Raw genomic sequence first — 13,214 nt, 5'->3', positions numbered from 1 at the left:
CCAGGCCACTTTCCATTGGGAAAAAAAAAGCCTCTTTGTGGCTTAAAATGACCCAGAAAATTTAAAATTGTCCCCTATGAGCCATATAGGGCATTTGGTGCTATGAAAAAAGGCCCATGGGCTACACCTCCCTCACCCCGTATTAAGGTGACAACTAGCCCCACCGTGGGCGACAAAGGTCACGATGGAGGCCTGAGCAGGAGAAGCGCCAGGAGGATTGTGCCCCATTCATTAGTGGAAAATGTGTCTGTGTTCATGGGCACATGTCTCATCTGGACCTTCCACTGCAGCAGTGCTCCACTCAGAAGCCAAGAGGGCCAAGGTTCCCCACCAAAACCACCCATTCCTGGCCAGCCCACCCTCTCTCACCTTTTCGCTGTCGTTCTCCGTGAATTTATTGAGCAGCCGAGTCCTCTGCTGACCCCGCAGGTTCCTCAGCAGGGAGGCCAAGATGGAGCAGACATGTTCTGCAGGACAGAGAGAGAAAGAGAGAGACTTGAGTTAGGGAGCTGCAATCTCTCAACACACAAAGACAAACATATGTGCAAGCACAGGGTTTCTTTCCCATCCTTGCAAAGATCACAGGGTCATTCCCACTTCTGAATGAGGACTGACTCACCAGCTACCATCTCCCCCCTTCTAGAGGTGCCTCTCTACCTCCCCAAGTCATAAAGCAAAGTATCCACTATTGGGATATGGTGATGGTGGTGGTGGTGGTGGTGGTGGGGGAAATCTGTACTGGAAAGAGGGTCTCCTGACACTGAAACTTTTATTTAGCTCCAGCAGGAGTGGGTTCTGCAAGGCGGCTGCTCAGCTCTATTCACAGAAGGGCCTTTGTGCCGAGCATGAAGTTTAGACACAAAAGCAGTGCAAAAATAATGAGCTTTTTTGCCTGCTCTGCAGCCTCTCTTGGATTCTGCTGACAGGTCAAGTTCGCTGCTGCTTGAGTCGTGGAAGCAGAGGAGGAGGAAGAAACGTGTTGCGGGGAGTTTTGTTCTTCTGCCTCCCTGCATGACCCCAGGCTTGGCTGCCAGTCAGGCCAACAGCTTTTGGAACAGAGTCTTCTCCTTCATCCTTGGCTGTGGAGTCGTAGGTCCAAGGATTTAAGTGAAAACATTATTTTATTTCTTAAAACAAAATAATGCTGCTTTTTAGAAGATATGTTCTCAAGGTGCCTTAAGCACTGAAAGTTCAACTGTTACAAGAGAGCAGCATAGTTTAAAATACAAAATAACCATTACTGTACAAAAGTTGAGATGGGTACCAAAAATTCAGGGATATGAAAATAGTCTCTGTTTACTGGAAGGGTAGGGAAAGAGTAGTCACTGGCCCAAATGTGACCCCAATCCCCCAGGCCTCCAAGGACACCTCATGCCACAATGTTTAAAAAATGTCAGGCCGTGTGTGTGTATGTATGGCCTGACATTTTTTTAAACATTGTGGCATGAGATATATATCTCCTGCAAACTTCGGAACCAAAAAAGATGGCCAGTAACTAAAGCAAATCGATTAAGTTATTTGCTGCACTGGGAAAGCAAGGCAAAAGGAAGCCTCAATGGGAAGAGAGATCTTGTAGCAGCTTTGAGACTAATTGAAAGAGAGAAATTGGTAGCATGAGGTTTCGTAGGCTTGAGTCTCCTTCCACCAATGCATTTGGTGCAGTGGAAAGCCCAGGGACAAACCTATATATCAGTCTGTGTGTGAGAACGTCCATAGCAATGTAAAACTTGGTGGGTGCGTAGATGAGGTGACAAGTTCAGTTTTAACAATAGTCATTGGGGGACAAGGCAGGAGGAAGGATGGTGCCCCAAACCAAGGTAATAGACAACCATATGAATGAGTATTGGGATGTAGTGTGGGAGCCAAAAAGCAGATGTGATGACATGGCCACACCACATCCCTATACTCATTCATATGGTTATCTATTAACTTTGGCTTTAGGCAACATCCTTGCCTTGCCCCCCAATGAAACTGAACTGGTCACCTCATCTTCACACCCACAAAGTTTTGCATTCCTATGGACATTCCCACACAGAGACTGCTTATACGGGTCTGTCCCTGGGCTTTCCACTTCACCAAATGCATCTGAGGAAGGAGGCTCAAGTCTATGAAAGCTCACACTGCCAGCTTCTATAGAATCATAGAATTGTAGAGTTGGAAGAGACGGCAAGGACCATCCAGTCCAGCCCCATTCTGACATGCAGGAAATCTCAATCAAAGCATCCTGACAGATGGCCATCCAGCCTCTGTTTAAACACCTCCAAGGAAGGAGACTCCACTACACTCAAAGGGAGTGTGTTCCACTGTTGAACAGCCCTTTCTTGTCAGGAGGTTCCTCCTAATGTTGAGCTGGAATCTCTTTTCCTGGAGCTTGCATCCATTGCTCTGGGTCCTAGTCTCTGGAGCAGCAGAAAACAAGCTTGCTCCCTCCTCAATATGACAACCCTTCAAATATTTAAATAGGGCTATCATATCACCTCTTAACCTTCTCTTCTCCAGGTTAAACATCTCCAGCTCCCTAAGTCTCTCCTCAGAAGGCTTCATGGTTTTCAGACCCTTCACCATTTTAGTCGCCCTCCTTTGAACACACTCCAGTTTCTCAACATCCTTTTTGAATTTTGATGCCCAGAACTGGACATAGGATTATTCCAGGTGGGGCCTGATCAGAGCAGAATAGAGTGACACTATGACTTCCCTTGATCTAGACGCTATACTTTCTTTTTAGCTGCTGCATTGCACTGTTGACTCATGTTCAACTTTGGTCTACTTGGACTACTATGTCCCTTTGACATGTAGTTTCATTTAGCCAGGTATCCTTCAGTTAGTCTCAAAGGTGCTGCAAGATCCCTTTGCATAATGATTTCCAGACTAAAATGGTTAAGTCTTTGAATTCAATGAGAAGAGAATGCTACAGGTGGAACACTATCCTCCCAGAACATACCTCCCATGAAGCCTCTTGCCTCACACCTGAGGATGGGAGACTCCAAGGGAGGCTCTGAGGAGATGACCTTTGGAGTGATGTGGGGTGAGAAGGGAAAACACTGGTGTTCCTTTAGCTCTTTTGGATGTCTTTCTACCTATTTGTACCACAGACAAAAGCAGCTCAGCTCTGTTCTCAATCCAAGGGTCTTCAAAAAATATCTGGCCATAAACTTGGAGGAAGGAGGACTAAAGATCGGAGAAAGGAGTATCAGCATTCTAAGATATGCAGATGACACCATGATACTAGCAGAAATCAAAGACTTGTAACAACTGCTGGGGAAAGACAAAGAAAAAAGTGCCAAAATAGAGTTATGCTGAACATTAAGAAAACAAAAATAATGACCACAGAGGATTTACATAAATGCAACCCAGATGACAAGGAGATTGAAATAGAAGAATTTAGAAGAAGAGCAAGAGTGGGAAGGGCAGCTATGAAAGAACTAGACAAGATCTTTAAGTGCAAAGGTATAAGACTGAACACTAAAGTCAGGAGCATCCAAACCATAGTATTGCCCATCACCATGTATGGATATGAGAGCTGGACAGTGAAGGAAGCTGATAGAAAGAAATAAATTCATTCAAGATGTGCTGGGGAAGAGTGCTGAGGATCCCATGGATGGCCAGGAAGACAAAGAAATTGGTTCTGGAAAAGACCAAGCCTGAAAGCCAAGATGATGAAACTGAGGCTGTCCTACTTTGGCCACATAATGGGAAGGCACAATTCACTAGTGAAGACAATGGTGCTTGGAAAGGTAAAGGGCAGTAAGAAGAGAGCAAGGCCACATACCAGATGGATGGGTTCAGTCAAGGAGGCCACAGGCCTGAGCAGAGCAGCTGAGGACAGGGGGGCTTGGAGATGTCTCGATGGCCGCAAAACCGATTGCCAATGAAAGCAAACAATAAAACCCCATTCGAACTATGGCACGACAGAAAGCCAAGTACGGACCATATGAGAGATTTTTGGTTCATTAGCTTATGCTCATGTCCCACAAGAGAGAAGGTCCAAATGACAAAGTGGAAGAAGGCATAATGGTGGAGTGCGAGGCTGAAAGTACAGGATATAGAATCCTGAACCCAAAAACTGTAAAAATCACAGCAAGAAGTGTTGTGTATTTGATGAAAGTGAAAAACCAGGCATGGCATGTGCAACAACAGAGTACACACAGACAGAGACAAAAGATGTAGACCAACTACTGAAATACTGGTCTAGATTTAAAGAGGAAGAAGGGAGCACACAAACATAAGGGGAGAATGAGCAAACAGAGCCAGGTTTGGAACTGGATGTCAGTAAGGAAGCAGACTGGTTCCAGAACCAGAGCTCAGGCGCTCATCTCAAGCAAATAGAGGACTGCCACCTCTACGTTTTTCCTACATTGCGAGGGCAGAAGTGCCACGTGAATGTTCTACATCAAAGGAGATGCCTGCAGATGTCTTTACCAAGCCTCTACTAGAGATAAATGTCAGTTCCTGAGAAATAAGATGAATCTTGTCAGATGAAGACAAGCATTGGTGAGAAGGGCTTGTTTTGGAGATCTATGTTTTCTTTCCTTGAGAAGGGGGGTATCTTCTAGCAGAAACATTGATGTCTATCTCTATGGTTATTTGGTCAGCGTTTTTGTGAAGAGGTCACTTCTCATAGCCCTCCCTTTTCTGGGGGTCAAGTTTCTTGCCCTTTACTCTTAGAATCATAGAGTCATAGAATCATAGAGTTGGAAGAGACCACAGGGGCCCTGATCCAGTCCAACCTCATTCTGCCATGCAGGAAACCCAAATCAAAGCATCCCCATTGACAGATGGCCATCCAGCCTCTGTTTAAAGACCTCCAAAGAAGGAGACTCCACTAAACTCCAAGGAAGGAGTTTGTTCCACTGTCGAACAGCCCTTACTCTCAGGAAGTTCCTCCTAATGCTGAGCTGGAATCTCTTTTCCTGGAGCTTACATCCATTGCTCCAGGTCCTATGCTCTGGAGCAGCAGAAAACAAGTTTGCTCCCTCCTCAATATGACATCCCTCCAAGTATTTAAACAGGGCTATCATATCACCTCTTAAGCTTCTCTTCTTTTTTTCTTCTAGGATGGAAACATTCAGCGGAGTTTTCACTAAAAGCTGTTCTCATTAGGGTGGCTTCATGTTTCCAGGACCTTCATCATTTAGTCGCCCTCCTTTGGACACATGGCTCAGTTCTCAATGTCCTTTTTTAATTGTGGAGCCCAAAACTGGACACAGGATTTTCCAGGGGGGCGGCCTGACCAAGCAGAATACGGTGGGCCTATTACTTGATCTAGACACTGTACTTTTATTGATGCAGCCTAAAATTGCATTGGCCTTTTTAGCTGCTGCATCACACTCTTGACTCATGTTCAACTTGTGGTCTACTTGGATTCCTAGATCCCTTTCACACGTAGTTTCATTCAGCCAGGTGTCCCCCATAATCCTATATTTGTGCATTTTATTTTTCTGCCCTAAGTGCAGTACCTTACATTTTGCTAGTTTTGGCCCAGATTTCTAGTCTATTCAGGTCATGTTGAATTTTGATCCTGTCCTCTGGGGTATTAGCTGTTAGAGAAAAAGATCCTTGGGATGGCTGATGTCTCTTGTTATCGGTGGTTCTGAACTGTTACCAACTGGAACAGATGCAGTCTTCTCAGCTACTCAATATCAAAAGTTTAACTTCTACACAGATTTTCACTCAAATGAGGGTTTATTGACTTTGTGCTATTTACACTTTCCCAGGCGGCTACTAACAATCTATTCTCTTCAGAGTCCATGCTAGAAGCTTGAATGTGACATCAGTCTTGTTCTCTCCACAGATCAACTTCCCACCAAGTTGGACACACCTCTTTCTCTGAGTCACCTCTACAACAAGCATAACAATAACAATTGTTTATATTTATGTCTCAGCACATGTCCTTGAAGACTTGATCTTCCAGGCCTAGCTTTCTGGCTTCAACAGGAAACATTTTAAACCTTAGTTAACTATTGACACTCTGAACATTTCAATACAATTAGAAATATATTTTAACATTAGCTACTCCTCCTATTGGTGTCATCTGCAAATTTGTAAGTTGCTCCCCATTCTGTCATCAAGTCATTGTAAAGATGTTCAATAGCACTGGCCCTCAGAGCAGGCCCCACTGGCGACCCATGGTCACTTCTTCTCCGGATGAAAAGGAGCCTTTGTTGAGCAGCCTTTGGGTTCGGTCAGTCAACCATTCCAAAACCATGTAACAGTTGCCTTGTCTTAGCCCACATTTACAAAGCTTGTTTGCACGATTGTCATGGGGAACTTTGTCAAAGGCCTTCACTGAAATCAAGATATACTACATCCACCGCATTCCTTCATCTTCCAAGCTGGTCATTTTATCAAAGAAAGAGATCAAAATTGTCTGGAGACTCTTCTCTGAAACCCTGTTGAGTTTTTTTTGGTCCTCTTCCTCCTTTTGCTCTCTAAGCATGAAAGCAGAAACCAGGTTATGCTGCTAAAGTGCTTTTTACTTCTTACTTACCACACAGAGAGTCACACTCTTCTACCAAGTTTCATTTTTCTACTCCATAGTTATTTTTTATGAACCTGGCCTGTTACAGACAGCCAAAATTAAAGCTGCTTCGAGTCACAGTGGAGATTATGTTTCAATGATGCATGCATCCAAGGTCAGAAAGCCACACCAAAGCAGCTCCAGTCCTTAAGGCTGAGTGTGGTTGGTGCGACTTCTGGACTCTTAGGACGCATGCATCTTGAAACACATACCTCCACTGTGACTCGAAGCGCTTTATTTTGGCTGTCTGTAAAGGCCCTGATGTAGCAATAAGTGCTTCTTTTTACCTCCCAATGTATCCTGAAGCTCAGTCCTGTAGATTTTAACCAAATATCTGTTGGAGTACATGCTTGTTGCTGTTGGTGCTGCTGCTGCGCTGCTAAACTTTTCTGGCCACAATACCCCCCCAAAAAAAATTCTAACAAAGATCAGCTTGAAGGCAGTAAGAACAACAAAGTATGTTTTAGCCACATATGGTTTTGCTGACCTCTTTTATCTGTAAGCAGCTGTGATTTCACTTGTGGTGGAAAAAAGGGGCATACCTAAATTATTGATGGATGGCGTTGTCTTAGGCAGGGTTGGAACCATGACGTTCCCAGGCATTGATGGACTGCAGGTCCGGCCTCCTTCCTCACCATTGGCTATGCATGTGGGGGGGGGGGGGGCTGCTGAGCTGCAGTGCTACAACGCCAGAGAGACACACAATTCCCTCTCCAATCAATCTAAGGGCTTCTGTCTCTCCCAGAACTACTAGAATCTAATGTTGGTAAGCTGAGATGGAGATGGAAGACTTAGAAGAAGGTCAACATGAGTCAACCTTCCAGCACAAGGGGGCACTGTGCCCTGATCCTGCCCACTGTGTCCAGGATCTGCAGTTCTGCTCTATTCTGCTCAGGGAGCCGGGTCCAAAGAAGTGAGCTGAGCCCAGGAAAGAGAGGGAGAGACAGCCAGAGACACACAGACGGACAGCTACTTTCCGGACAGGAAGAGACCTCAAATGGCAGTTCCAGCTTTCCAGGCTGCCAATCTGGCTGATTAAGATGGATGAGGGCAGAAGGGCCACAATTTTGCCTCTGCTGCCTCCTGGGAGTGGAAAGGGTGCCAGCGTTTGTTATTTCTCAGAGAGGCAATATACTGCGGAGAGGGATCATCTCTCGTCGCTGTCGAGAACAGATTAACGTGGAGGCATCCACAGCATGCTTGAGCCCTGGGGCCACAAGAAGCTCCATTCAATTGCACAGACACCACCCCCGCATGCACACATGTGGATGGGGTCTGCCAAGGGAATAATAATAATTAATTTGTTTTATTTATACGCTTTCCAAGTCATAGCGTGAACAGCAGTAAGCTAATTAGCAAGTAGCTATTTGCCCCCAAACAGTCTGGGTTCTCATTTTAGCGACCTCAGAAGGATGCAAGCCTGAGTCGAGCTTGGGCCCTTTTGCTGGTCTTGAACTCGCAACCTTGTGTTTCGAGTGAATGGCTGCAGTACAGGATTTACCCACTGTGCCCCAGGGCATCGGAGGCCAAAGGGCCTCTGCAAAGAAGTGGCTGAGACCCCGTGACGGGCAAGAGCCCCTTCCTTGCATCCTTAGCCCCTCCTTTGGCCACATGCTTCATTATGGAAAAACGAGAAGAGCTGAGGTTGTTGTGGCATGTGCCACAAGTTTCATTAGCTGCTAATAAATGTCGCTCCCTCTCACGGATTTTAGCCCAAGGAGTGCCCATTTTTCATGCCCAAGGCGGGGGGGGGGGGGGGGGGGGGAGCCACTGGCAGAAAGAAAAGAGGCGGTAAACCTGTTATCAGTGATGGGATGCTCAGGGCCTCCATCATTCGGGAGGAACGAGAGGAAGAGGGAGAGGACACGAGAGACGACATCAATGCAACCTGTCCAACCCAATAGTTTGAACTGGGCTGGGCGCCAAGCATGCATGACAGGGAGAATTTAAAATGAAAGCATTCCCTCCCATAAGAATTCTTCCTCATCATGAAATTCTTTTTAGTCCCAAAGTTTCCAGCATTGCCTCAGGGACGTGTTCGGGGGGGGGGGGAGCCTTGGGGTCCAGACCCCCCCTTCCTTAGAAAAAATGATGGTGTGTGCCGCTGCACCCAACCCCCATTATAATGGTGGCACTTAGTCTGGACCCACCCCTTCCCAAAATCTTGACTACATCCTGATTGCACAGAGTGAAATTCAACACGAGGAGAAATGTAGTACTGCACTTAGGGTGGACAAATGAAAAGCCTAGCTATAGGATGGGGGACCACCTGGCTTAAGGAACGGATCTAGGAGTCCTAGAGACCACAGTTGAACATGAGTCAACAGTGTGATGCGGCAGCTAAAAAGGCCAATGCGATTCTAGGCGTGTTCAATAGAAGTATAGTGTCTAGATCAAGGTAAGTCATAGTGCCAATCTATTCTGCTTTGGTCAGCCTCACCTGAAATAACACTGTGTCCAGTTCTGGGCAAAACAATTCAAAAAGGAGCGTGTCCCAAGGAGGGCGACTAAAATGGTGAAGGGTCTGGAAACCATGGAGAAGAGCCTTTAGAAGAGAAGGTTAAGAGGTGATATGATAGCTCTGTTTAAATACTTCAAAGGGATGTCATATTGAGAAGGAGCAAGCTTGTTTTCTGCTGCTCCAGGAAACAGGACCCAATGGCGCATGGATGCAAGCTCCAGGAAAAGAGATTCCACCTCAACATTAGGAGGATTTTCCTGACAGTAAGAAGCTTTGACAGTGGAAACACAATCTCATGGAGGATGATGAGGGTCTCCTTCTTTGGAGGTCTTTACAAGCAGAGGCGGATGGCCATCTGATGGGGTTGCTTTGATTGAGGTTTCTGCATGCAAGAAGGGGGTTGGACGGAGGTGACCCTTGGGGTCTCTCCCACTTTTGATTCTATGATTTTATATATTATATAAAATAAAATTCTCTATATAGACAATATGTGCCTTCAAGTAATCTGTTGACTTATGGCAACCCATGAATTCCATCGTTTTGTTAGGGAAGGAGTACTTGGAGGTTTTTGCCAGTTTCCTTCCTCTGAAATGCCACACAACAAACAAACCAGCACTCTCTGTTATCATAAAGAATGTAAGTGAGGATAGGGAATCACCCTCCCCAGCCCTATTTTTTTTTAGCAGTCCCAAGAATCCTGTGAGTTTCTTCTTGTAGCTGGAGAAAGAAAGGATGAATTATTAACTTCTCCGAAGCTGTGTTGGAGGTCGGGCGGAACTGAAAATTAACTTCTGTACCTCAAGAACAAGAGCAAAAGGAGCTGTATTTCAAACACACAGACACACATTGAGCAGGGACAACATAAAAAAAAAGCAAAGATTTGCAAACTACTGAGATATAAAGAAAAGACACCAAAGGACCTTTCCTTGCGAAGGGACCCGACTCCCTCTCTTGCAGTCTGGGACAGGTCTGCACTCAGCTCCAAACTATAGGGGCCAGAAAATCCCCAGATTTTGCTCCTTTCTGATATGCAATGTGGAGAGCCATGCCTGCTTTGTTCACTCCCGAATGGTTCCGGTCAGCTGCTGGTGCAGTGAGAGGACTTTTTATACCATTCCCCAGATCCATTTAATTTAACCAGTATAAAACGGGAAAGAGGAGGAACAAAATTCTGGGCACAGTGTGTCTGGATGGATGTGCCCTTAGTCAAGTCCAAACTCCAAAACTCTCCTCAAAGAAGGGGTGGCAGGAATGGGGAAAGTATGACCCATGGGACCCCTCTTGGCTGAGGGGAGGTGGGAAAACGCACAACCGGAGCCGCGCCAGCATTGGCAATAGGCAACCCCACAACCATTGAGCTTTAAAATGGGAAGTCATTTATTATTGGTTAGGGTTAGTTATGTTTCACTGGTTTGTGTGATGTTTTTGTTGGTTATTTGATATAGGTGTGTTGTATTTAATATTAAGAGCTGTTGGGGGTAGGGGGCTTTTTGTTAGTTTGCAGGAGGTTTTTAGATAAGAGTGGGGAAATGGTTTTTAAATGTTATGTTGCGTCAAAAACGGTATGAGTTTTGCTATTTAAAACTAATTAATTATATTAAAAAGCCTCCCTCCACCCAAAAAAGAAACAGCACAACAATACCTTCTGTTTAAGTAAAGGAACACAGAATCATGAATCATAGATAGGAAGAGTCACAAGGCACTCCCTTGCCCATGCAGGAACTCTCAATCAAAGCATAGCTTGAGGTGTGCCCACCGACATCCTTTGCAAACCACACACACACCACACGCCCCCCCCAAAAGTCAATTGCTCCTCCTGGGACCTTTTCACGCTACACAATTATAGCCACGGGTTCCACTTCTATGCCAAGGCTTTGCTCATTGAAATCCTGGTGGCGCAGGGTCCTGGAGGCGCAGTGGTTAAATGCCTATACTACAGCCACTTACTCACAAACCATACGTTTCGAGTTCAGTACCGTGAAAGGGTTCAGCTCGACCCAGGCTTGCATCCTTCCAGGAGGTGCTAAAAATGAATACCCAGATTGTTGGGGGCAATTATCTTACACTTTGTAAACCGCTTAGAGACTGCTTAAGTGCCTGATAAGCAGTATAGAAATGTACTTGCTATTGCTATAAATCCTGGATTGGTAATTTAGGGCAGGGAGTATTTAGAATTCACCAGCTGCGGCGCTATCATGCCTCACCAAACTGCAAATCCCAGAAAACAGAGGATGGACCCTTAGCAGGGAAAGTGGATTCACAAGGCTGTAATGGTGTGGGGGCTGAAAGCACAGTGGAGTTACAGATGAGGTTTTAACATCCCTTGAAGCAACAAAAACCTCCACAAGCCAAACTCACCTTGAGAATGGAAGCACTTGCAACTGGAGTTTCTTTCTAATCACTTTGGCTTTTGGCTGAGAACGGGAGAAAAGTATCCCATGCTGCACCCCCCACCCCCATATGTCCATTCCATGCTGGGAGGAGGGCAGGACACCTCAGGCTCTGCCGGACCCCCTGCTAGACAAGTTGTTGAGCACTGGTTGCTTGACAATAGAGCGCTGGGTGCTATGTGAAAGAAAGCAAGATGCGGGGAATGTGCTTCTGCAGGGGGTAACCAAACCAAAACATCGGGGTGTTTCCCATGGCACCCAGGCACTTTTAGCTTGGCATAAGAGAGGTGTTGGCAGGCAATCATTTTTGCACAGCCCAAGCTTAGCATTCTGTGGAAAATTAGTATATTACAAAAGCTAAAACACTAGTATGGATACAAATTCATTTCCTATGGTTTATTTAACAGCTATATGACATATACTGTATGTTTTGTACTCAACTGTATTTTTTCTTATGAACTTATCTTTGGCTTGCAATATACTTATGAAGATCATGGTGCAGTGGTTTGAATGTCGGACTAGAACTCTGGAGACCAGGATTTGATTCTCCACTCCACCATGTAACCCCTGGGCAAGTCATGCTCTCTCAGCCTCAGAGGAGGGCAATGGCAAGCCCTCTCTGAAAACCCCATGACAGGCTCACCTGAGGGTCATGGAATCATAGAGTTGGAAGAGACTGCAAGGGCCTGATCCAGTCCAACCCCCTTCTGCCACCACAGAACTCTCAATCAAAGCCTCCTGACAGATGGTCTCTGCAAGTTTGAAAACTACTGAAGTTACACACAACAACAACAACAACAACATTATAGAACTGTGAGCAAGATAAATGCTATAGTGTATGTTACCACATAAATCCTTGACTGAATCTACATTTAAATCATTCTTTCATTGCCCATTTTTTTAATTAAACAAAAAAAACCACCTTTCAACATTTGCATTGTGTCCTCAAGCAGTCCATGGCCTAACATCTGGCGCTACTCAACGGGCTTCTTTAGCCATGCTCAAAATGGAGGACAATTTGGAACTCCTCCTGGACAGAAGCTTGAAATGTAGGATATGTCCTGGAAAAGGAAGACCTCTGGCCCTCCTACCCTCCCAGCTACAATGCTGCATGGAAGACCAGCACCCAAGCTCAAGGTTTGGGGCCAGATTCATAGAATCATACAGCTGGAAGAGACCTCAAGGGCTATCCATTCTAACCCCATCCTGTCATGCAGGAAGACACCATTCAAGTCTTCCCTGGGATAAATAGCCAGCTCCCTAAGCTGCTCCTCATAGGACTTGATGGCCCCCAGACCTTTCACCATTTTGGCCAGACTCCTCTGGACACTTTCTAGCTCGACACAAAAGCATCCTAGAATTAGAAGTGACCCCAAGGGGCATCCAGTCCAACCCTCCTCTGCCAATGCAACAGAAAACAAACTTGCTCCATCCACAATATGACATCCCTTGAAATATTTGAACAAGGCTATCATATCACCTCTTAACCATCTCTTCCCTAGGCTAAACACCCCCAGCTCCATAAGTCTCTCCTCATAAGGCATGGTTTCTAGACCCTTCATCATTTTGGTTGCCCTCCTTTGGTCACGTTCCAATTTGCCAACATCATTTTTGAATTGTGTTGCCCAGAACTGGTTGCAGGATTGTTCCAGATAAGTCCTGACCAGAGCAGAAAAGAGTGGCACTATGACTTCCCTCGATCTAGACACTATACATCTATTGATGCAGACTACAACCGCACTGGCTCTTTTAGCTGCTGCATCCAGACAGGGCAGGGGCCAAGAGATCCAGCCGCTGTTGCAGGCCCTGATCCTGTCTCCATGGTCAGGGATCATTCTCAGACCGG

At 45.7% G+C, this 13,214-nt stretch overlaps 1 protein-coding gene across 1 annotated transcript in view; it reads right to left on the bottom strand.

Moving 5' to 3' along the window:
- The window catches only part of CTNNBL1 (catenin beta like 1), a 155,363-nt gene that overhangs the window by 21,471 nt on the left and 120,678 nt on the right, over positions 1–13,214 (bottom strand). Inside the window, exon 12 of the mRNA XM_042462623.1 lies at positions 370–467. Coding sequence (XP_042318557.1) covers positions 370–467 — 98 coding nt within the window. The remainder of the gene's footprint in view (positions 1–369; positions 468–13,214) is intronic.

This window comes from Sceloporus undulatus, chromosome 4, assembly GCF_019175285.1.
Source record: "Sceloporus undulatus isolate JIND9_A2432 ecotype Alabama chromosome 4, SceUnd_v1.1, whole genome shotgun sequence".
Classification (NCBI taxonomy): domain Eukaryota; kingdom Metazoa; phylum Chordata; class Lepidosauria; order Squamata; family Phrynosomatidae; genus Sceloporus; species Sceloporus undulatus.
The sequence above is the reverse complement of the archived record's forward strand: the minus strand, read 5'-3'. Positions and strand labels throughout refer to the sequence as shown.